Source organism: Pseudochaenichthys georgianus, chromosome 1 (genome assembly GCF_902827115.2).
Source record: "Pseudochaenichthys georgianus chromosome 1, fPseGeo1.2, whole genome shotgun sequence".
Lineage (NCBI taxonomy): Eukaryota > Metazoa > Chordata > Actinopteri > Perciformes > Channichthyidae > Pseudochaenichthys > Pseudochaenichthys georgianus.
In genome coordinates, this window is record NC_047503.1 from 1,377,226 (window position 1) to 1,402,095 (window position 24,870).

Consider the following 24,870-nt stretch of genomic DNA (forward strand, 5'->3'; position numbering starts at 1 on the left):
TTTCGAAATACAAGTTAAAAAGCTACTTACTTTGCAGCTAGCCATGGCTCAGCCTCCATTGAGGAAAGACAAAATGGTGGTAGTGATGTCACTGAAAACATCAGAGGGTTCTTTATGGGGCAGTTACCCCTTAATGACAGGGTGGACCTCAAATGTCAGGACAAATGTTCAATATTATTATGGAAATAGAATATACATGATCAAAATGACTCGTTTTATCAAATAACTCGTTGTGGACAATAAAAACATTTGTTTTAATGTAGTATCATTTAACCAGTTATTACACACACAGTTAGCAGAGCAGTGTGTGGGACATGCCAACATCACTTACATCCAATGAAAAAATAAGGTGTAAAATGAAGGAAACACATTTCAAGAGACTTGTCATTGTACTGATATGTGTGTAAACGTTTGGCCTTTTATAATAAGACCTCAGAGTTTCATTATTCTGCTACATTTTCATGATAACTGAGTGATTCTGATGGGGACACCAAAGTGACTTTATAGTGATATTGACCCAAATGTTTATAAAGCAATGTAGAGAGTGCAGTCTACATGTTTCTTGCCAATTTTAACACAATCTGGAGATGACATGAAGAGAGTTGGATCATGGTGTGAGTGTCTCAGAGGTTAGCATGTTGCCAATCCTTGGACGAAAGGCTCCAGAAATACACAGCCAGGCCTCTCAGGAGACTCAGCAGGACCAATCTGTCAACTGACAGACTAGTGTGAGCCTCCTCAATGCTGAAGAGTGCTGGAAAGGTCAGTGAACTCATGTCAGACATGACATCATTTATTCGAATTGACATTTACATACAGACACCTGAAGTCCAGCACGAGCCAATGGAAAAATAAGTTCCAATATTTCCGATATTATATTGGTCTTAACCAACAGAGTTGAAGTCTGGATCAGCTTGTCAGTATCGGTTAGCAAGTCATCTGTCAAAGGGAATATTCAAGTCCTATTGAATAAACATCTAACATAAACATATGCCAGTTACGACAACACAAAGGCGAGGCACCTAATAAGCACAGCATACAGTAGATAGATGTTCCAGTGATTTTTTATGTAAAGACCATAAAGTTCAAAACATTGTTATGAGTTGAGATAAAATGTGGTTAATAAGGGGCTCGGCTGCCACCTTGGAATTTGAAGTGTTAAATAAAGACAATTTGAATTGTGGTTGATCCTCGCTGTCATGACGCATGCGTGCCCATCATCCTATGTATACTCCAGATAGTGAGTGAGCAGGGGAGGGAGAGGAAGGAGGGGGAGCAGCTTCAGTCTGGATCGTCCAATCAGGTTCCTGATCTGAAGACGACACAACTGGCAGAGACTCCTCGGAGCAACTAGAGAGAGAGAGTGATCACCTATTACTGTTGTGACAAAGCTCTGTCTGATTCTGAGTGGTACACTGCATATGCACTGAGAATCACTGCAGTAGAAGGTGTTGCAATACCTTCAAATGTCAGCAGCAGTTGTTGTGTTTTTCCAGCAGGCGGCGCTATCTCCACAGGCCGCTGATGGTGACTGTCTCTGATGTTCACATCAGCTCCATAGTCCAGCAACAGGGACACCTGGTCTGCAGAGTCCTGTCTGACAGCGGCATGCAGAGGACTGTCCCCTTCTTGGCCCACATTAACATTGGCTCCTAGAGAAGACATAGACAAGGGGAGTAGAGATGTTGCATTTTACATTTAGTTCAAAGTTCAAGTACAAAGACTTGTCATATGCACAAGAGCTACCGTGCAGCTAAACAATGAACATCTTAAGGCCCAGGCTCCACCAACATGCAACATACATACAGTATATATCATATTTTGGATAGTTTTTTGTGTATCTTGTACGGCAACCTTGATAGCCTTGAAAGGCGCCTATATATAAATAAAATGTATTATTATTATTATAAGACATAAAACAATAAAACTAGAACGAAGAAAGAATGTTTCTGTTCTTGATTGCATTTTTTGTTAAACATTACGTACTGAAAATCCCTTAACCAAGCCACCTCCTAAAGGGAAAAGAAAATGGCAATACTAAGGCCTTAACCTGTGGCAAGTGTTCACCTTTAAGCATTGCTCAGTTTTAGCGGCTTACAATCCAAAGTTGTTCTGAACTGCGGACCGAGAGGAATCTCTGAGGTCATGTGGAACAACTATTATCAGAGATATTTCCTGGCATGATTTTTGGCCCGGAATGAAAAGCACCTGGTAAACGTTTCTATGAAAGCCACGTCTAAAGTTCATTCATTATAATTACAAGTTTATTTTGAGTTCTCTGGATTGTGAGAAACAGCATTTAGATCTCCCTGTCTGTATCTCACACAGAAGATTGACAATAAATGGACCATATGGACATTCACAGTGAATTATAATGCTGAATGACTACACTCACGAAAACACATAATGCTTTATGCTGCACTGTATTAATAGTCCTGAAAACATATTGATATGAATTATAATCAACGATACATGTCTCATGAATGCTCTTGCCTAGTTATAAAGTAGTGGTTGGCTGACGGGCTTACAATACAATAACCACATACTCTCCGAAACACCCCAACAACCATCTGTAGCAAGAACTCATAGCAGATGTAACTTAAAGTGAATGCTATATTCATGCATCCATATCCTTACATTTCTTTGTTTGTGGCTAGTAACGTGCCATGCATTTTCATTCATACGAATCCCAATGATGCAGCACAGATGATTTGAAATGAAAGGCAGAATGTTGACCCACCGCTCTGCAGCAGAACCTGTGAGCAGGCTGTGTGTCCGTGCAGACAGCTGATGTAGAGAGGAGAGCCCAGGTGGGACCTCTCATAGTCTGGATCTGCTCCATGAGACAGCAGGGACTCTACACACGTGGTGTTACCTGCACACACACACACGCACGCACTCTCCAGGTTAACTAGATCATGTGTAGTTATATAAGAAGTATATATACATATATATAGCTTACATCAGAAGTAAGGGTTGGAAGAAGTGTGCCCGTGATATAATGGTGCATTTCCACTACAGCGCGGAGCGCGGTTTAAGCGTGCCGTGCCAAACCCGGCCCGTTTTTTGTTGCGTTTCCACTAGGCGTAGTACCGGCTAACGGGTACTGTTTCAGTTGTTCTGGCTCTCCACAATCCAGGGCTGCGTTCCAATAGTCCATTTAGCTTAGGAACCTTCCTAACGGAGTGCAATGACCCGGAAGTCCCTCAGTGGCAGCCACGATAAGTGCTGTTCCAATTCTCTAGATGAAAGGAAAGGAGGCTTCAAACTTCCTTTATAACCTCCTTTAGCTTAGGAACCACTGGACCTCCCTAACCGAAAGGAGAGGAGAAAATGCTGCCCCACAATGCATTGCAGCCGCAGCATTTGCCGTCACTCAACAGTCTGATTATGACGGAGAAATGATATCATGAAAGTTACGGTGCTTATTAAGCATTTTAAAACGTATGTGGTAAGTTGCCAAAGTGCTTTGTTCTGAACGTTCATCAGTATTATAATCAAAGAGAGAAATATGAACGTTACTTTTTACTGAAATGATCAAATAAAGTCTTTACTGAGCTGTGTGGGGTTTGTTCAACTTTTAAAAGATGTTTGAATGGTGATATACACAGTGATAGATGTTAAGGACTAACGTTTATAATAAATACATTTGTATTGATTTTAAGATCTTTAGTTCATACAATCATACGTATTGGGATCATTTGTATTAATGTGGACTGGAGGGAGAGGGTGACGAGCAGAAGTTTCACTTTCCTTTTTTAATTTCAATTCCAGCTTTGGTCCTGAAGAATATGTTTCTCTGTTGTCCACGTTCATAAAGCAAAGCAGCAGCATCAGAGCACGGTGCAGAGTCTCTAGATGAGTTCACAGCAGTCCCTCGTTCTTATAGAACATCCATGTTGTAGTCCGCTGTATAAAAAACTGTGGTTTCCATGGTTTCCCCACAGCAGCAGACGCACATTCAGGACGTCCGCTGGCGCATCATAAACACGTCGGATAGTGAAAGTGCAGTCGATTCTCTAAAGTACCGCAGTCTCTTCTCCTAAGTCCTTTTGAATTCTCCTATCCACTATCCCTTAACCCCGTGACGTTTACCTCAGAGGTCAAGGAATAGGAGATAGGGTTAGAATTTAGGAGTTGAATTTTGGATTATCGGAACGCAACCCAGGTTCTTTCCGGGCCAACAACCGGGCTGAGTCGGGCTGAGTGTGCTAAACTAGAGAGAGAATCGCTGGCAAGGGGGCTACAACTACAACAAGATGAACATATTTGACCGTGATTTAATTGTAATACACGTTTCAAAATGATGCCGAAGTAACAACATACTGATACTGGTTAGTAACAACCATGAATTAATGCTTTGACAAGTCTGCAGACAGACGGCAGAGAAAACCCTTTTAAAATGCGTGTTTTCTAAATGGAGCTTGGCTAAGCTAAGCTGTATATGCTCCGACCGTCCACACTCACAACAACGGCCTACAGACATAAATAAACCAGCGACTGTATTCTCCATGACACAGGCAGTCTGTGGTTTGTACTTGTTTAACTTTTGTCCAGTTTCTGAACAGATATGAGGAGCTGTGAGCTCTGTGGGCTAACAGCTAACGGCTGTGTTGTTTTTCTGTGGTTCGCATTGAAGATGACGTCACGGCTCCGCCTACACTGCGTTACTATAGTTACTGCCCCAGCTACTAAACTGTAATTGAAACGCAGCATAAAGTGTGGCCGAACTATACCGTACTAAGCCGTGCGAGGCCCTGCAGTGGACTGCCGTTTTGTAACCTCAGGTTTGCCATCTGGTTTTGTTTGGAACCAGAAGTGACAGAGATGGTGGAGCAAAGTACGACTGAACGCTTAGCGACAATTTTACGAGATATTAAAATGTACAATTAACTTTCATAAAACATGTAAAAAACATTAAAAGTGACCTGTCAATCAACCGTGCGCCGCTTAAAGCATACTCTGCTTTATCTATTATACTCCAACTGGGCCATATATGACTAAATGAACGAAGGGGAGTCTCCCCTTGTTGCACCCGCCGATCTGTTTCACTTGGAAACATTTCCACCATGCTCAAGTGCGACGAGTCATTGGGACAACATTCCAACACAATGTGTTGATGCTTTGTGTTGGGATATTGTGCATGATAGATGCCTGATCAGACCATGACTACAGGTGAGCTGTTACATCAGACTGGACACACTGTGTATTTACCTCTCTTGCAGGCTTCATGCAGAGCAGAGGGGAAGTGTGTGTGTGACGTCTGTGTGTGTGCTCCATTCTGCAGCAGTAGCTCCATACAACCAACACTCCCTGAGACACAACAGTTGTACAGAGGTGTGACACCATCAATGGTAGCAGCATTCACCTAGACACACACAAGGGGGTGGGCGATACAATGCAGCTGTTAAGGGATACATGGTACAGGGTGACATGTAACAATGGTGGGGATAAGAAGAATACTTACATTAGCGTTAGCATTTATTAATGCTCGGACACAGGCTACGTTTCCTGAGAGACAGGCTTCATGAAGAGGGGTCACGTGATCGATGGTGACAATGTTGGCGTGATATCCCTAAAATATCACAACACAAAGCGTCATGATTTAAGGTGTGTATGGAGAGCAATGAATCGCTCTTTCTATTTGACTTGTTTATCTGAGTGAATGATAGTGAAAGGATTGTTGGCATATTTCCCAGACATGTTTTGTCAAACTTCATAATTGTATTCTGCTCCTTAAAGAACACCGATGACAGAAAGGATGAAGACAGTGTAATGTATTCAGGACATCTTCTAAAGATTGCTGGCAGATGTCCAAGCTTCATGTTGTGTACATGTATTTAGGAACTGCTCCAGAAATGAAAACCTGATTGTGTACGGATGTGACACAAGAGTTTTAAGATGGCAGCTGAACTCAGGATGTAATGCTATTGTTTTCAGCTAGTGGTAGGTTCAGCTCAAGGTACAATTATAGACTGATTATATAATACATACAAAGTGTCCTGTCAAAAGCGTTTAAATAGTCTACTTACAAATGAAAGATGAAATAAGAATATATTGTTAAAGAAAGGTTAGAAGTCACATGATAAACAGAGAGCGATCTGATCACCATAGAGAGGAGACGTGTGCACTCCATCGTGGTGAGAATCCAGCTGTGAGAATGTCTCTGTTGCTCGTCTTCAAAGCAGGAAGCCAAGGAACAAGATCAACGCTTTGTGTTTCATTCTTCAAACCTGACGTTGTGTTGGAAACCATAATACAAACCTTTTGTTTTATTATGGTTTTTTTATTATACAGTGACTGGAAGTACAGGTAAGCACTGCTGCAACAGCATTTCTCTAATGACCATTGTTAGCATCATTACGAGTGTTTTAGCCATTTTGTGTTTTATATTTAGTTTGTCCCCAAATTTCAAGTAAACATCGTGTTTTACCTGCAGACCGTGGCATTACAACATGCAAGTTACCACTTCAAACAGGGTCATAGAGAAGACGTGTGTGTGTGTGTGTGTGTGTGTGTGTGTGTGTGTGTGTGTGTGTGTGTGTGTGTGTGTGTGTGTGTGTGTGTGTGTGTGTGTGTGTGTGTGTGTGTGTGTGTGTGTGTGTGTGTGTGTGTGTGTGTGTGTGTGTGGACTTTGCCTGGGCCAGCAGAGTGCGCAGGGCTAGCAGTCGACCCTGAGAAGCTGCTTCATGGAGAGGGGAGCGATCTGCCCAGGACCCTGGACACAAAACACACACACACACACACACACACACACACACACACACACACACACACACACACACACACACACACACACACACACACACACACACACACACACACACACACACACACACACACAGACAAGGAAACAATGATACATTATAGCAACACTTAAAAACTTAACCATGTGTACGATTTGAACATTTAGGATATTCCAGACTTCAGACGATATACGTTGAAACATTAAAACATGTATATGAATACAGCCAAGTATGCAGCATGTTACTGTACATTGATGTTGAACATGTACTGCCTGTCTCATACATATTATGCTGAAGACCGACAGCAAAACCTCGGCCGTTTTCTCAGTGATTCCCAGAAATAATATTTGATAGGACTGTGTGGTCGACTCCACAGAGACTCAGGCTGCGGCACAGCGCGAGTTCCATGTTCACACAGGTGCACGGCTTCAGAGCAAACACTCTATCAACTTAATACATGCAATTTCTTTTTCATTTAAACAAAATATGCAAAGCCAAATCATTGAAACTTGTACAAAGCAGTATCTTTATGTGATATGTACTGACATGAATTGCAGTTAGCCACACTCGTCTCGAATGGAAAGGAAAGGTCTGCCGTGGCAGTCCTTCAGCATGGCTGGGGCTATATTTAGTGACAGGGAGCTCTTTCTCAGCAGCTGTGGTATCAATGACTGCACCGTCTTGCACCGCATCCCGTCTCCCGTCTCTCCATGGCGCACCGCTAGATATCAGTGTACTGTAACACGTGGATATGCGTATCTTAAAGGTCCCGGTTATCCTGTTTTTCATCAATATATCACAGCTCTCAGATATACACAAAACATGTCTCTCAAGTGTTTGTCTGAAACTCCAAACAGATCATTGCAGCATTACCCATAATCCCCTCTGTTTCAGCCTTGTTTCCAAAGTGCTGATTCTCTGTCTGTTACTTTAGATCAGGGATGGGCAAATGGCGGCCCGCGGGCCGCATGCGGCCCCCACCTCCTCTTTTTGCGGCCCTCAGATTAATTTATAAACAACGTAATTAATTAAAAAAAAATATATATATATATATTAAATATATGTTTTACTTGTAGTTCTGATACCGTCCACTAGACTTCTAGTTACGTCGCGAGCTGCGTAGGTGATTTCAAATACCGCAAAATAATCTGTGACGCAGTATTGTGTTTGTTTCCCGGGGAAACCCTCACAAGAAACACCGGCTGTTGTTATTCCTGCTGTGACGTTAAGTTGCCTCTTGTAATTATGCCTTTACAAGCTTAAAAGTTGTTTTTATCATCTGAATTTGGCAAAACAAGTTTAATATTCTTAAAACCAAGACTTTGTTTATTTGAAATCAGATGAAAACAAACTGTCCCGGACCCTGCCGTGTTATCTATGATTACTACGCTTTTCATTCATAATTTCAGCGGGAGGGAGGGGGAGTGGCGCTGAGGAACAGCAAAGTGCGGGCGTGTTGACATTCCCATTATTGTGGAATAAGGGGAATGCAGAGACTGGCTACAAGTGTTTTAGGTTCAAGTTAGACAACTATTGTCTGGGTTAGTGTTCATGACTTCATGTTTATGTCATCTTAATGGTTATTCTCAATACACACACATTTTCCGTGCTTTCCAATAGTTTAAAATAGTTTTATTCCACTGTTTAATAACCTGTTCAATACCATGCCACTTGTAAAAATGAAATAACATTTCTGTGAACTGATATTTGTTTAGTGAGCTTATTAGAGGATGTTCCCTTTGATTGTAAAATGTCAATGAAGATGTTAGACTTAGTATATTTGTTAATAATTACATACAACACATGGAATTTGTGTGTGTTCCAAGTGAATCTGCGGCCCCCTGGTGGCCAGTACATCAATGATGTGGCCCCCACCACCATCAAAGTTGCCCATCCCTGCTTTAGATGAAGACAAGGAGCCCCTCCCCACGCCCCTCTGAGAGACATCTGGTTACAAAGAGCTCAATGGAGCTCTAGAGGAGATGCAGGTGATAAGGGGGGGGGGGGGGGTACCTTGTTGCTGATTGGCTAATGGCTCCACAAGACAACACATCGTTATGACATCATCAAGTGGCCAAAATCTGATCAGCTCATTTTCAGACAGGTTTTTATAGAAATGGATCAAAAAGAGAAGAAGAGGGGACACGTGTTGATGTAGAATAGACATGAAGAAGAGGGGACACATGTTGATGTAGAAGAGACATGAAGAAGAGGGGACACATGTTGATGTAGAAGAGACATGAAGAAGAGGGGACACATGTTGATGTAGAATAGACATGAAGAAGAGGGGACACATGTTGATGTAGAATAGACATGAAGAAGAGGGGACACATGTTGATGTAGAAGAGACATGAAGAAGAGGGGACACATGTTGATGTAGAAGAGACATGAAGAAGAGGGGACACATGTTGATGTAGAAGAGACATGAAGAAGAGGGGACACATGGTGATGTAGAAGAGACATGAAGAAGAGGGGACACATGTTGATGTAGAAGAGACATGAAGAAGAGGGGACACATGTTGATGTAGAAGAGACATGAAGAAGAGGGGACACATGGTGATGTAGAAGAGACATGAAGAAGAGGGGACACATGTTGATGTAGAAGAGACATGAGGAAGAGGGGACACATGTTGATGTAGAAGAGACATGAGGAAGAGGGGACACATGTTGATGTAGAAGAGACATGGAGAAGAGGGGACACATGTTGATGAAGAAGAGACATGAAGAAGAAGGGACACATGTTGATGTAGAAGAGACATGGAGAAGAGGGGACACATGTTGATGTAGAAGAGACATGAAGAAGAGGGGACACATGTTGATGTAGAAGAGACATGGAGAAGAGGGGACACATGTTGATGTAGAAGAGACATGAAGAAGAGGGGACACATGTTGATGTAGAGAGACATGAAGAAGAGGGGACACATGTTGATGTAGAGGAGACATGAAGAAGAGGGGACACATGTTGATGTAGAAGAGACATGAGGAAGAGGGGACACATGTTGATGTAGAAGAGACATGGAGAAGAGGGGACACATGTTGATGTAGAAGAGACATGAAGAAGAGGGGACACATGTTGATGTAGAAGAGACATGAAGAAGAGGGGACACATGTTGATGTAGAAGAGACATGAAGAAGAGGGGACACATGTTGATGTAGAAGAGACATGAAGAAGAGGGGACACATGTTGATGTAGAGAGACATGAAGAAGAGGAGACACATGTTTATGTAGAAGAGACGTGAAGAAGAGGGGACACATGTTGATGTAGAAGAGACGTGAAGAAGAGGGGACACATGCTGATGTAGAAGAGACATGAAGAAGAGGAGACACATGTTTATGTAGAAGAGACATGAAGAAGAGGGGACACATGTTGATGTAGAAGAGACATGAAGAAGAGGAGACACATGTTTATGTAGAAGAGACATGAAGAAGAGGGGACACATGTTTATGTAGAAGAGACGTGAAGAAGAGGGGACACATGTTGATGTAGAAGAGACATGAAGAAGAGGGGACACATGTTAATGTAGAAGAGACATGAAGAAGAGGGGACACATGTTAATGTAGAAGAGACATGGAGAAAAGGATTTAGCATTTAGGTGATCTTTAAATGATGCAAGTGAAAGGAGCACTCTTACGGCCTGTCTCCTGGAGGATCACCTTACTGGCTGCACAGAACACTGACAGACCGCTTCTCATATGCCCCTTTCACACCAGCGCCTTTTCAGCTCCGGCTCGGAGCTGGAGCTGAAAAGCGCCGGTTTTTCCTGTTCACACCGCAGCGGCGCCGGCTCTTAGCTCCGGAATCCGGTTCACTTCCAGCTCCAAATAATTGTCGGTCCAGAGGCAAGAGCTTCGGAGCTAAGAGGTGGCGTCTCTCTTACGTCGAGGCGTGCAGGAAACTAAACCCACCTCCCCTGCACATGGGTCGACTATCATGCCTGCCTACAAGCAGTAGTGCCTATAAACACACTTTATAAAGTCAGGCAACACTAACCAGGCTTCGTGTGATTCTGTTTATTTGTGCCTTACTTTGACCATCCGTTCACTGTTATCGATCATTGTGGAGAGAGGCAGACGTGTTGTTTTGTATTATTGCAGCTATCGGATGCAAGTAGTCAGTTTAGCTTCGGTTGCTATGGTAACATCACCCGTTTTATACCAGAGAAACTTTCTTATGAAAGCGTTGTGATACCAAACAGTGTCAATTCAGACGGACACACATTCACTTAGGCTAAGGGGAACTGGGGATATGCATCAGCTGCTTGTGTGAGTCGGACAGTGAATACTTTAGAGCGGCCGCTGCAGTGTGAGCTAACCGGGAGCTAACGGGAGAATAAAGTCCCGTGGAAGAGCAGCGCTGCAGCGGTCGGTAAATGCTGCAGAAACACATTAATAAACAATGAACCACGGCACTCTGGAGCAACGTATAAGGTTGGAGAAGTCGTTATTCAATTTATTCTGGCTTCGTGTGATTAAAAGCAACACGATCATCGACCCGACGCTGTTGTTGTTGTTGTTGTGAGCTGCTGTAATGGCTGCCGTTGGGGAGCAAATCAGCGATGTAAACGGTGACGTCATGACGCAGCAAGGGCAGCTCTGGGGCGCCAGTGGGCGGTGTGCACAGAGCGGGAGCTGAGAAGGGAAACCGGAGCTGAACCAGAAAAGCTCCCGCTCGGAGCTAGAAACTGAAAAGCGCTGGTGTGAAAGCCGCAATATTGTTGCTCCACATCAGACTGCTCTATTTTGTTCACATTATATATGCTTCCGTTAGGCAATATTATAAGGAATCATTCTGTAAACGTTCACTGTTATGCGGATGATACTCAACTATATTTATCAATCAAGCCTGATGAAATTAATCATCTAAATAAAATCCAAGACTGCCTCAAGGACTTAAAAACGTGGATGACCTTAAATGTTTTGATGTTAAACACGACCAAAACTGAAGTTATTGTACTTGGCCCGAAGAATCTACGAAACAAATTATCTAAAGATATACTAACTATGGATGGCATTAATTTGGCCTCCAGTGAGACTGTAAGGAATCTTGGTGTTATATTTGATCAGGATTTATCCTTTAACGCCCACATAAAATCAATTTCAAGGACCGCCTACTTCCAACTACGTAACATTGCAAAAATCAGGCATATCTTGCCTCAAAACGATGCAGAGAAACTAGTCCATGCATTTGTTACTTCTAGGCTGGGTTATTGGATCATTTGTGGAATCAGCTTCCAGTTTGTGTTCGGGCGGCAGACACCCTATCCGTTTTTAAGAGTGCGCTTAAGACCTTCCTTTTTGATAAAGCTTATAGTTAGGGCTGATTAGATTCAGCCCCTAGTTTTGCTGATATAGGCTTAGTTTGTCGGGGGACATCTTACTTCTTCCTTCTCTCTGTCTGTACCTGTGTCCTCTCATGTTCCGATTAACCCAGCTTCCCCACATCTCTTTCTTTTTGGTGTCTATATACGCTGATCATGTTGCTGTGGTCCTGAGTCCTGGATCCTGAGTCCTTGATCCTGAGTCCTGGATCCTGAGTCCTGGTTCCTGAGTCCTGGATCCTGAGTCCTGGATCCTGAGTCCTTGATCCTGAGTCCTGGATCCTGAGTCCTGGTTCCTGAGTCCTGGATCCTGAGTCCTGGATCCTGAGTCCTGGATCCTGAGTCCTGAGTCCTGGATCCTGAGTCCTGGTTCCTGAGTCCTGGATCCTGAGTCCTGGATCCTGAGTCCTGGATCCTGAGTCCTGGATCCTGAGTCCTGGTTCCTGAGTCCTGGATCCTGAGTCCTGGATCCTGAGTCCTGAGTCCTGGATCCTGAGTCCTGGATCCTGAGTCCTGGTTCCTGAGTCCTGGATCCTGAGTCCTGGATCCTGAGTCCTGGATCCTGAGTCCTGCATCCTGAGTCCTGGATCCTGAGTCCTGGTTCCTGAGTCCTGGATCCTGAGTCCTGGATCCCGAGTCCTGGATCCTGAGTCCTGGATCCTGAGTTGTGGCTGAACCTGTCTCTGCGGTCCTGCCTGACTCTCACCATAATACTTCTCTGATGGCTCCCACAGGATTGTTGACATCCTCGTGGATTCATCTTCTTATTTATAGACACATGCATTGCCAAACATTTGGATACCTATGTTGTAAATGTATTAACTTTTCAATTTACACACGGCACCTATTGCACGTCACTCCGTCCTGGGACAGATCCCTTTCTGTTGCTCTACCCGAGGATTCTTTATTTGTTCCCCATTAACTGGATCGTTTCTTTGGAAGTTTTTCCTTGTCCGATCTGAGGGTCCAAGGAGACAGGGTGTCGTATTCATGGTCTGTACAAACTGTAAAGTCCACTGAGACAAATGTAAAATGTGTGGTATTGGGCTATATAAATAAACTTTGAACCTAACAATCCAAACTATCTGAGGTACCAGCAACAACACACTTTTAAGCTGCCTTAAAATCATCTAACCTTAGTGAGTAGACAGTTACAGGGGGTGGGGCAGCCATATTTAGATGGTCTGTGAGGTCCTTTCCCCTGACCTCTGTACATGCCAGCAGCTATTGAAGAAAGGTCATGACAAACAACGACACAGCTATCCCACCTAACACATTCACTCATGTGTCCCTAATTTCCTCTTTATACCTTTGTCTCCTTCATGTTCCACCATTTCTTTGATTCACTGCAATGTCCTGTCATGTCATGTCTGACATATCATTTGCTCAGATTTTCAATTCTATAAAGGAAAAGAAAGTTCAATCTGCCTGCCTATATAACGCACAGCAAATGCTTGTAAAACGGCATACAGTATATTGTGTTATATTTGTTGTTGTTGTTGTTGTTGTTGTTGTAAAAGGCTCCACATAGTAGTCTACCTATCTTTGCCACAATGACCCTAGAACTCCTCTTTGGTTGCTTTGATTTCCACGGCGCGAGACTGCATGTTGACAGTTGACCTGGAGAAGAACACATATCACTCAGTCCTGTAGAGACAGACATCAGCTTTGTCGCTGGAGCTCAATGTGCACAACAGAGGAAGAAGGAATGTTCTGGAGCTGGGGGAGGACCAGGAACAGGTGGTGGTGCCAGGGGAGGTGGGCAGTCCGGGGTTTGAAAGTCATTCTGCAAGGCCTAAAGAACCCTGGGTGAAAGTAGGAGAAGAGTCCAGATGAGTGGTGGTCCAATGAGGTCAGTTGGACGCCACTCGCCTACACAAAAAAAAAAATTAACGCCACTAATTATTTGTGTATTTTTTTCCTCGGCCGCCCCGTAGTTTCAGAGCGCATCGAGTTTAAAATACCATCTACACGCTGATGCTGACAGCCCCGCTCCTGCTGCCTGCTTGCAGCAGACCACACTTCCACGCTCACCGGCAGGCACCGACTGGCCATCGGGAGGACCGGGAGGGTGTGTGTATGTGTGGCCCGAGCGAAAGAGAGAGACCTTAAGTGTATTGTTGTTGTTAGCATCTGGTGCTAGCTAGCTGCGCTAACGGATATAAGGAGCTGTTTCAATGAAAACAGAGGAGCGACATTTCGCCGACAACTGCGCCGAGCACTTGACTTGATGCAGGAAGCAGACAGTGGGACATTGTAGGAGAAGTCAGCACACTCAGCTCGGATAGTGCGCGCAACATGACTGCAGCGTCCAGGCAGCTCCCGTTCGAGCGTATGCCTTGAGTTGCACATAGCTCCAATGATCCATCACACACACACGCGCACGCACATGCGCACGCACACACACACACTTTGTATTGTATTATTGTATGAGAGAGGTTCCAGGTTGAATTGAGGCGAATATTTGTAATGTTCAGAGGTTGTTGTGTTTAATATTCATGAGGATATTTGTCATTGTTCAAATGATAATAAACATTAGCATAAAGCATATTTGTCCACTCATATGTTGATAAGAGTATTAAAAACTTTCCTCTAAGGTACATTTAGAACAGATCAAAAATGTGCGATTAATTTGCGATTAATCGCGATTAAATATGTTAATCGACTGACAGCCCTAATATATATTGATATATATATATATATTATGTGGGCAGTTTAAAGGATAGAGAGAGAGAGAGAGAGAGAGAGAGAGAGAAGAGAGAGAGAGATAGAGCAGGAGAGAGGAGTGACGAGCGAGACGGAAGAGAGAGAGAGAGAGAGAGAGAGAGAGAGAGAGAGAGAGAGAGAGAGAGAGCTCTGTTTTCCAGCCTGACTCTATTTAATTTATTGTTTTGGTTGATTTAATTAATTTATTATAATTTAATTAATTTGTTTTATTTATTATATATAATTTATTTGAATATTATTTCACATTTAATTTGAATGTTCAATAAAAAGTTATATTTGAAAGGATGTACTTGAGTTATAACTTATTATTATGTATTATCAATATGTCAGTGGTCTAAAATGGTCTGACAACGGTGCCGACAATATTATCGTTTATCGCAATAATTTACAGAAAAATGTATCGTCCAACAAAATTAATTATCGTGACAGGCCTAGATACAACAATGAAGATGTGACAGAGTGTGAGGAACAAACCCAGCCAAGGTTTCCTCTGTGCTCTTCTTTTCTCATTCTCAGCACACTCTTCTGCCTCCAAACCTAATCCGGCCTCTCTCACTCTAAAGGCCCGGACACACCAAGCTGACACCGAAGAACTGACACAGACTGACCCCCGACTGTTGTGTCGCCTCACGTCTCCTGTGTCTTGGCCATGTGTCGCACTGGAACACAGACTGAATCACGTACGAACTGCGCATGCGTGAGTGGCAATAACTCTCCTTACCAGCAGGCGGCGGTAGTGTGTATTCCTCATTCAAAAGAGGCAACAACCGGAAAACAGACCATGGGGCTTTCCCGAACCTGTATCGAGAGCTGGAGTTAAATTAAATCTCAGATTTGCCTTCTTAAAAGTTTGTTTGGGTCCCTCACTTCCATTTCGCTTCTCATTGCTAGCTGAACAGCCAATCAGAGTGATTTCTTTATCTGACAGCCTTTGGCCGGTTTTCGGCCGAAAAGGTGTCGGCGCGGCTGAAAAGACACGACGGTGCGGGACACACCAATCTGACGGCTAAAATCGTCTTGGTGTGTCCGGGCCTTTAATCAATCATTTACCATAGCCAGGGCATGCAGCGTTAAGCTTCCACAGCAGTGATGGGCAGGAAAGAATCTCTAGGAGAAAATCTGAGATTAAAGATTGGTTTGATAACTACCCTTTAATTGTAGAACTGAACTGTCTTCACCTAAATCATTACATGGACCCCTTTGTGATATTTCAATCAAATTCAAATTTTGCATATCGATATCATTACTTTATGAATAATAGTATTAAGCTAAAATAGACTATTTAAGGGTTTAAAATAAATGCCATGGCTGGAAGCATTTGTCTCAATAGGGAGTAGTGTCATGTTGTTCTTTCTCACACGAGGGTTGCGGTCGGATAGTTTAAAAATCAGCTCCTAAGTTCTAACCCTATCTCCTATTCCTTGACCTCTGAGTGAGACGTCACGGGGTTAAGGGATAGTGGATAGGAGAATTCAAAAGGACTTTTTTCTACACGGACCACTATTGCGGTAAGCATGTTGTAACTTCCGGTTGTTGTTGTCATTGTCATCTCCGGGTATCCCGTGTGCCTGTTCTGTTGCTGATAGCTTATTATCTTAACTTAATCAATCGTTTTAAAACTCTTGATCACGGCAACTGCCTGACGTTGTAATCACACGTTACTACAGCTTAAGCACTCACAACTAGTGATGGCGAGATGAAGCCTTACGACCCGTCTACACTACAGGCATCGACAAATGCTTTCAACGCTTCCCCCATTCACTTGAATGGGGTGACGTAGTTGATTTGGAATCTTCGCCGAACTGCATTGTGGGGAGCGGAGCGTGGCTTTGCAAGCATCGCGAGCATCAAAAGTTGAGCAATGTTCAACTTTTGAGGCTCGATGATTGGCATCAGCCAATCAAATCATGCGTATGCAAATCTGACAGTACAAGCGCTAGCCAATCAAACCGCGTGTATGCTGGGAGAGAGTACGCAGGTCATTTCCTCATATTCAAAAAAATGGAGCGGTAGTGAATCACCCGGTGCTGTATGATCAGTCTCTGTTCATCTACCGGGATACAAACCGGAGGAGCGAGGCATGGAGGGAGGGGGCAGAGACAGTGGATGAAACTGGTAGGTTTTCGCCTGTTTGGAGATTTTATATCCAGTTTACTTCGTTTTAACATTGCTATTGCTTTGTATGCCGGGGGCGGGCGGGAGATTCCTGATTGGTTGTTGGTCGCCTTGGGTGCGAGAAATCGCCAAGCCTCAGACACGCCCAGCTTCAAGATTTTTTGATGCCTGTAGTGTAGACGGGCCGTTATGAAGCTGTGAAGCTTTCCAGCCAATTGGTTCGCAAAAGGGTTCATCTCATGAGGCTTCATCATGGGCTTCATTTGAACACAAACCCCCTGCTGGTCAAAGTGTGTAAAACAGGCAGATTGGACATCTCAACAGTGTGCTCGATCTCATACCGAGTTCCCAATGAGTAAAGCCTTAGAATAACTCTAAACAACGAACATAAAATCATATTTTCATGTTAACAATATTGTTTTTATTCCAGTTGAATGATTGTGATTGAAAAGCCTAAGGAGGCTGGTAAACATTGCAAAGAGGGATTTGTACTCTAATATTCATAAACGTAACCATGTTGTAGCCTGAGAAAGGCTAAACCATATATAAGAATAGATTTATTAACTACATTATCTCATTTAGCTGTAGCTTTTATAAACAGCAAAAAAGACGTATTGACGAGTCTTTGAACCAGGGACCCTGCGGTCATGAGTCAACTGCTTTCCAGCTGAGCCACAGCACACACACTAAAGCTCCCTGAAAACACTGCAACATATTTATTCCTGTATTTATTCATTCATGTTTTTTTTCCTACATTTATTTATGCTTGTATCTATTTATACTTATGACATGTTCCGACCTCTATATAAGTGAGGTTTTGAGCTCTCTTGATTCCATCGTGTCACCGGGCCCGGGTACAGGAGGGGTAATATGGTTCTTATTATACATCCATGGGTATTATGAGCGTCGTGGTTCAACGGTTCAACCGATCTGAATCGCTTCCTGAAGCAGTCACGTGGTATCGACAGGCAGCGAGGCTTCGTTTGTCATCGATGACGTCACTGGCCCAAAACGATACAAGCCTCGATACATGCTTCACAAAAAGCTTCGGGGATTACTCGACACGCGCTCCGAAGCCTCGGCGCAATACTAACATCACTACTCACAACTCTCCTTCTCTTAGCGACTGTAACTCTACAGTTGCCTACTCTCTTTTCGGGTTTGCTAACGGTAGCTACTTTAGCTTGATAGCTAGCCATGGCTCTTTCCCCACCCTCGGGTGCTCTTTCCTGCTCTTACGGAGCGTCCACACTACAGCTTCAAAAAAAGCTTGGAGCTGGGCGTGTCTGGAGCTTGGGGATTTTATTCAAGCAACACGACCAACAACCAATCACATGAATCTCCCGCCCCCGACATACAAAGCAAAAAACCCCGGGGATTTTATGGGAGCAATATATATATAAACTCCCCAAACAGGCGAAAACCTACCAGTTTCCCCCACTGTCTCTGCTACCTCCCTCCATGCCTGGCTCCTCCGGTTTGTATCCCGGTAGGTGAAGAGGGTCTGGTCATACAAAACCGGGTGATTTGCTACGGCGATAGTTACAGGGTATATGCAGGAATCCTGAAGTCAAATGTAATACCTTTTAAGACCTTTTTTAAGACCCTTTCCATACATTTTAAGACCTCATCGCAACTTCGAGTTCTAACCGGTTACATTGGCGACACACTTTATCTCACATTTACTATTGATTGTAAGATAGCACAACTAAACAGAGTGCAGACAGAATACTGAAGCCTCCTCTCCACATGAACTTCAACCTCTCTGTGAAGGTCAGGGTTAATGCAGCATGCTGCTTTGTTGCTTCTGTGTTCTTTCATTCTAGTAGAACTCCTCAGAAACCATTAGAAACCAGTATTTGACCAATAAACAAAACAATTGACAAAACTTTGAAATATTAAACTTCATGAGCTTCAGCGGGGTAATGCCATATAGGAGCTCCCTCACAAATACCCAGGGGTTAAATTGGGCTGGGGCTGTCCGGGGCCAAGCCCGGCACATAGGACGATGCTCTGACGTCATCCCCCTCACACATTTGTCATATGTTTACAAAAAACAATATATATGTTAAGACTTTTCTCGTTCTTAATATAGACTATATTTAGGGTAGATATGTGTTGACCTTACTTTAAAATAGCAGATCTCTGTGACCGGATATAGTTTGGCTTAGACCCCGGCCCCACGAGGGGCCTCATACAGAAAAATGCAAATGCAAAAAGTAGTACGTATGTAGTACATATGCCAGGCCTGTAAGTGGCGCTGCTGCCGCCACAAAATACACCAAAAGCAGCGAAGAAGACCCCGGAGCATGGTTGTCATGAGAGGCTTCTCAATACTCAAATTTCCCCTCCTCGACTCCCCTCCTCGACTCCCCTCCTCGATACTTAGACCCGCCACAGGAGATGCGAGCGGAGGACCGAGGAGGGGAACCGAGGAGAGAGGAGGGGAAGCAGCAGACGTTTAAAGAAATGAGAACTCCTCTCCTCTGAGCGGTCATATTAAAGCGACGTCCGTTCATTATTACGTGCCAACAGCTGCATCAGCTGTCGAGTGTTTTGTCATATTTTATAATCTCTGTTAGATCAACTGAACATTGTTCCCCCACATATGTACTTTGAATTCATTGAGAGTGCGGTATAATGAGACAATAACAGGCTACAGATGCAGACACACACACACAAATATATGTATATAAATATATGCAATTTAAAGTATGAGAGCACTCTCATAATAATGTAACACAATCAGAGACTGGATATATCCCCCCCTCTCTCTGGTCGCTGAAATGGGGAATTGAAATTACGGGCCAAAAGTTGTATTTGCAAGTATTAAAAGTAAGCAGAGGACACCAAACCAACTGAGACCTGTCTGTCCGCCGCATCTGCGCACTGTACAACACGCACCTAAACACTGTACAACACGCACCGACACTGTACCACACACACCTACAGCTCCTAACGCATAATCAGGCTACAGCCGTTGTGTATTTTATTATGTGAAGCACTAAATGGTCTTAGAAAAATATCGACTCTTTGTAGATATCTACTAAACTAAAGCAAATAAAGAGAGTAGGTCTGTTATACTGAGTGATATTTATTTTACACACTGCTCTGCTTTCTGCACGGGCCTCACAGCTGTTCTCACTGTAAACATCACGTTGCGATGAGAGCAGTTTCTAAAATAATATCCAGGGGATGCATGCAGAGCTGTCATTGGCTGAGATAAGTCCGGCCGTGCGTCACGCCTCCACCGTTCCCGGAAATGCATCCGCGGAGGAGCCATGGAGGAACCATCAGTGTATCCTCGGTTATAGCTCCTCCAAAGAGCCTCCTCGACGCTCGATCCTCGGTCCTCGGTGTGCATTTAGAGAAATGAGACGTCCTTCAAAATGGCGCGCTGAAATTCATTTCCGGGTCACTACCGGAGGACCGAGGAGTCGAGGAGTTGAGGAGGGGAAATTTGAGTATTGAGAAGCCTCTATGGTCGCCCTTCTGTTTATTCTCCGCGGTGGACGGCGTGTTCTCCTGCTGTATATCTCTCAGGTAGTCCACCAGCAGATACCACCCCCCCCCCCCCCCCCCCCCCCCCACAGAGCAGAGCAAGGCAACGAAACTTAAAATAAGAAGCAGCATTTTATGGCACGCTATGCATGGGGCCGCCTTGAGGGGGTTTCCCGACATGTTGTTTCAGTGAATTAAAGGGTGTTTCATGTTGTCGTTGCTGTGGACCTTCTTAATACCTTGGAAAATGCCGTTTAATACTTTTTAATACTTTTTAATAGCCTTAATTTTCGCTAAATTGATTTATCAACTTTTAATACTTTTTAAGACCCCGCGGACACCCTGAGTTAGTTTCTCCTCCAACATTTTTTGAAATATAGAAATGAACGGCGGGATATCTCTCCCAGTTTAGACGCGGTTTGATTGGCTACAGCTTGAGCTGTCAGATTTTCAGAAACGGGAGTTGATTGGCTGGCGCTGGCTACTCCGGCGTCAGAAGTTGAACATTGTTCAACTTCTGACGCCGGAGACGGCGGAGACGGACCGCTCTGCTACCCACAATTCAGTTCGGTGAAAAAGCGAGGCAACGTGACGTCACCCCATTGAAAGTGAATGGGCAGATTGGAGTTGTCGACGCTTCCGACGCTGTCGACGCTGTAGTGTGGACGGGCCGTAACTGTCTCATGTTTGGTTACTTCCCTACCTCCTTTACTGGTACCGATATATGTGTTAAATGTAGTATAGTTGTTAGGTTGGAGGCGGGAATCATAGCCATAGAAGCCCGGCTCTGCATCTTAGAAAGTAACTCAGCTACAGTAAAGCCCCTGTTAGCCGGTGCGGACCGGCAAGAGGTAGCTCCTATTAGCCGTCCCCCGGCAACTCCCGAGCAGCAGGGAGACTGGGTGACTGTTCTGAAGGGGCATAACACGAAACCCGCAGATCCCCACCAACCCGTTCACGTATCTAACAGATATTCCCCACTTTTTTTTATTAATTACGTTGTTTATAAATTAATCTGAGGGCCGCAAAAAGAGGAGGTGGGGGCATTTGCCCATCCCTGATGTAGAGAATTCGAACGGCACTTATCGTGGCTGCCACTGAGGGACTTCGGGGTCATTTCACTCCATTAGGAAGGTTCCTAAGCTAAATGGACTATTCGACTTCAGCCTCACTCTCTCACTCTGGCTTGCATACAAATCTAGTCACGAATTATTATTTTTTTAATACAAGAAAAGTTGCTCATAATCGAAATGTTGTTTTGCAATGCTTCTCAGCAAAGCACATTAAAAAAAAAACATTACAGGCCTACTACACGAAAGACCTTTAACCATAATGATACTGCGGGCAGTTTAAAGGCCCTCTGTCATGATGAATAGCTTTAAGAATTCTAGTTCAAGTCATCTGAATTTCCAAAAAGCTTTCCAACTCACTTTCTGTTCTGAACAGCACTAACACAGTGGCAGGCTTAATCTAACATGTTTTTGATAATTTACTATATCAACTGAATTTAACTTCAAGCTGATGATAGAAAGATAAGGACATATAAAAAGTGGTTTATAAAATATATTTTTTATAAGAGATTCTGTTTGAGAGTAGGGAGGGTTTACAGTTGTTTTCTCTTTTCAGTTTTATGGAACCAGGCTGTGAACATGGGGAGCCCCAAAGAAGACTATCAAATATAAAACAAATATTAAAACAAATACCTGTTGGCTATACATACAATGAATATAGCCTATGTGCGGTTATTTTAATTCTTCACTGATTTTTTGTTTTTATACGATCAAAGTTATAATATATATTATCTAGCCTATAGCCTATGTAAGGTAAGTCTTCAATGATTTTCCCTTTTTATACCACTGCAGATATATTATATTCTCTGTATAAGGTTGTGACAGACTCCCTCTCAGCAGCATGAACAGCCTGTGTAAAACCCGCAGCACGGTACCGACCTTGGCTAGTCAGGATCCCCCAGCAGGCCTTCTTCCTCTCCGGGACGTTCTCGGGTAAGGGCCCGGGCTCAGCGACTCTTTTCCGGGACATCTCTGCAGCTCCGGACGGAACCTCTGGCATAATCCAGAGGCTGAACCTCACGCGTTTAACTCTCATAAACAGTGTGACTGCAGCAGCAGCAGAGCGCGAGCTTCAGAGCGGGGAGAGGCGGGGCCAGGAGCTGCCGGAGCAATCTGATTGGCCTAACGGCTTTGTTGTTGTTGTATTAAACGCACATGACCATCTCACATGCGCGTCCACGTGTGGAAGATATCATCTATTCCTGTCCTTAAAGTGGACCAAACACACGTGTTGTTCAGGGTTGATGCCCACACGGTGTCTGTGGGAGTGTCTCACCTGAGTCCATTCCCGTCGTCAAAGAAGTAGTATTTGGACTTCACGTCTCTGAGGCTCAGTTTGGTGTTTTCCCCTCGAAGGACGATCTTATCCCACAACACCACCTGGTTCAGAGCCTGACACACACACACACACACACACACACACACACACACACACACACACACACACACACACACACACACACACACACACACACCACACACACACACACACACACACACACACACACACACACACACACACACACACACACACACACACACACACACACACACACACACACACACACACACACTGCAGCCTGTCACATTGCTGTTGGCATCTTCTCGTGATGAATGAATCATGAGTAAATGTAATGGCGTGCAGGTCAGTCTCAGTGGAATTCATCATCACCGCTCAGGTGTGTGCATTGTGAGGAGGACGTTTCAATAATGTCAAGCTCGGAAAAAAGCTCTTCATTAATTAGAAGCAAAAAAGAGACAGGCTGAGGTTCGCTTAACACCAGGGGGATTGGACGCTAGAGAATAAGAGTAACGTCAACTTCTCTGATGTGCTACATTTTCAGCTCTTCCCACAACATCTAGTGCAGGGGTCTCAAACTCAAGGCCCGGGGCCCAAAGCCGGCCCGCGACTTCATTTTGTGTGGCCCCACAAGAGCTTGTAAAGAATATAATACGTTTATTATACGGTTACATCATATGCCACCTTACAGAAGCAGGATGCCCATAAACTACATGTCCCACAATGCATCTCGTTTTGTGACACGCACACTGAAGAGACTTGCAATTATTTGCACTGCACTTCTGCTTTCAGACGTAGTTAATTACTAAGTTATTATCCTATCCGATAATAATCCAATTCAGAAGCAATAATGATATAATGTATTATATAATACATTATTTTATATTATATATTTATATAGTTACAACCGGCTCTTTGAGTGCAACCTTTATGCAAATGTGGCCCGCGATGAAATTGAGTTTGACACCCCTGGCCTAGTGGTTAAACAGAGACATGCAGAGGCTTACAAGCTAGGGCCTTCGACCGATGGACCGATGGACCGATGGACCGATGGAGAAATGGTGGAGGATCAGTGAGGATCTGGACGGCTTCAGAAAGACTGGCAGGTTTGTGTTTGTAAAGGAAGCATCATTTAAGCCATGTCTGGAAATGCATGTGTGTATAATAGGAAGATGAATCCACGAGGATATCCATCCAGGACCTATGATCCAGGACCACAGCCACGACTCAAGATCCAGGGCTCGCGATCCAGGACTCAGGACCGCAGCAACAGGATCAGACATGACTCCGGATCCCGGTGTATATGATAGGTACCCTTTAAGTAAAGTACTGATACCACACTGTAAAAATACTCAATTTCAAATAAAAGTACTGCATCAAGAATGGTACTTCGGTAAAAGTATTAAAGTATAATTAGATAATGTACTTAAATCACCAAAACAGCTCGACAGCGGCTCTTCTTCCTCCACAGGCTGCAGGTTCAACATGGACTCCAGGACTCTTCTTGCATTATTTCTATTTTATTTGTATTTACTTGCACATCTTGCAACATTCTCTTGCACTATTTTATTCTATTGTTATTTCTTCCACTATGTTTTATTGGTTTGATCTGTTTGATGTAAGTAAGTAAGTAAGTAAAACTTTATTTATATAGCACCCTTCTCAACACGGATGTACAAAGTGCTTTACAGTACAGTACACAGGACACAATTCACAATACAACTATAACATGTAGAATAAAAGGCATAAAACGGCAGCAGGTAATACATAGGATAAAACATACGACAAAACACCAATAAAAAAAAAGAAGATAGCCACTAACTCACCTCCTCCGACGACCCAAAGACCTATCAGAACAGGTGGGTCTTTAACCGCCCCTTAAACATCTCTATTGAGGCCGAGGTTTTTATTATCTGGGGGAGTTTGTTCCAAAGCCTTGGGGCCACCGCCTCAAAGGCACGGTCCCCCTTAGTCTTTAGCCTGGTTCGGGGCACCCTTAGGAGGCCTTGTTCAGAGGACCTCAGGGCCCGGTTTGTGGTGTGAGGGTGGATAAGGTCATTGATGTAGGCTGGGGCTTGGCCATGGACAGCTC

The 24,870-nt window shown here is 43.8% G+C and overlaps 1 protein-coding gene across 1 annotated transcript; it reads right to left on the minus strand.

Annotated features, from left to right (window-relative positions):
* Nucleotides 1–230: 230 nt before the first annotated feature.
* On the minus strand, nucleotides 231–22,594 carry asb5b (ankyrin repeat and SOCS box containing 5b). Its single transcript, XM_034094917.2, has 7 exons — nucleotides 22,358–22,594; nucleotides 6,639–6,718; nucleotides 5,468–5,575; nucleotides 5,215–5,368; nucleotides 2,741–2,875; nucleotides 1,461–1,652; nucleotides 231–1,350 (listed from the first exon to the last, which is right to left on the minus strand). The coding sequence occupies exons 1-7, from the start codon at nucleotides 22,512–22,514 to the stop codon at nucleotides 1,223–1,225; spliced, it is 954 nt and encodes a 317-aa protein (XP_033950808.1). The 5' UTR covers nucleotides 22,515–22,594; the 3' UTR covers nucleotides 231–1,222.
* Between the last annotated feature and the right edge of the window lie 2,276 nt (nucleotides 22,595–24,870).

What these genes read in the sequence shown, in the direction of transcription:
- asb5b (XM_034094917.2), bottom strand. Translation starts at nt 22,514, where the DNA reads ATGAGAGTTAAACGCGTGAGGTTCAGCCTCTGGATTATGCCAGAGGTT. An exon ending in GGGGATCCTGACTAGCCAAG is followed by an intron (nt 6,719 to 22,357) that starts GTCGGTACCGTG and finishes TTTTGTGTCCAG; the next exon opens with GGTCCTGGGCAGATCGCTCC. An exon ending in TAATAAATGCTAACGCTAAT is followed by an intron (nt 5,369 to 5,467) that starts GTAAGTATTCTT and finishes GTGTGTGTCTAG; the next exon opens with GTGAATGCTGCTACCATTGA.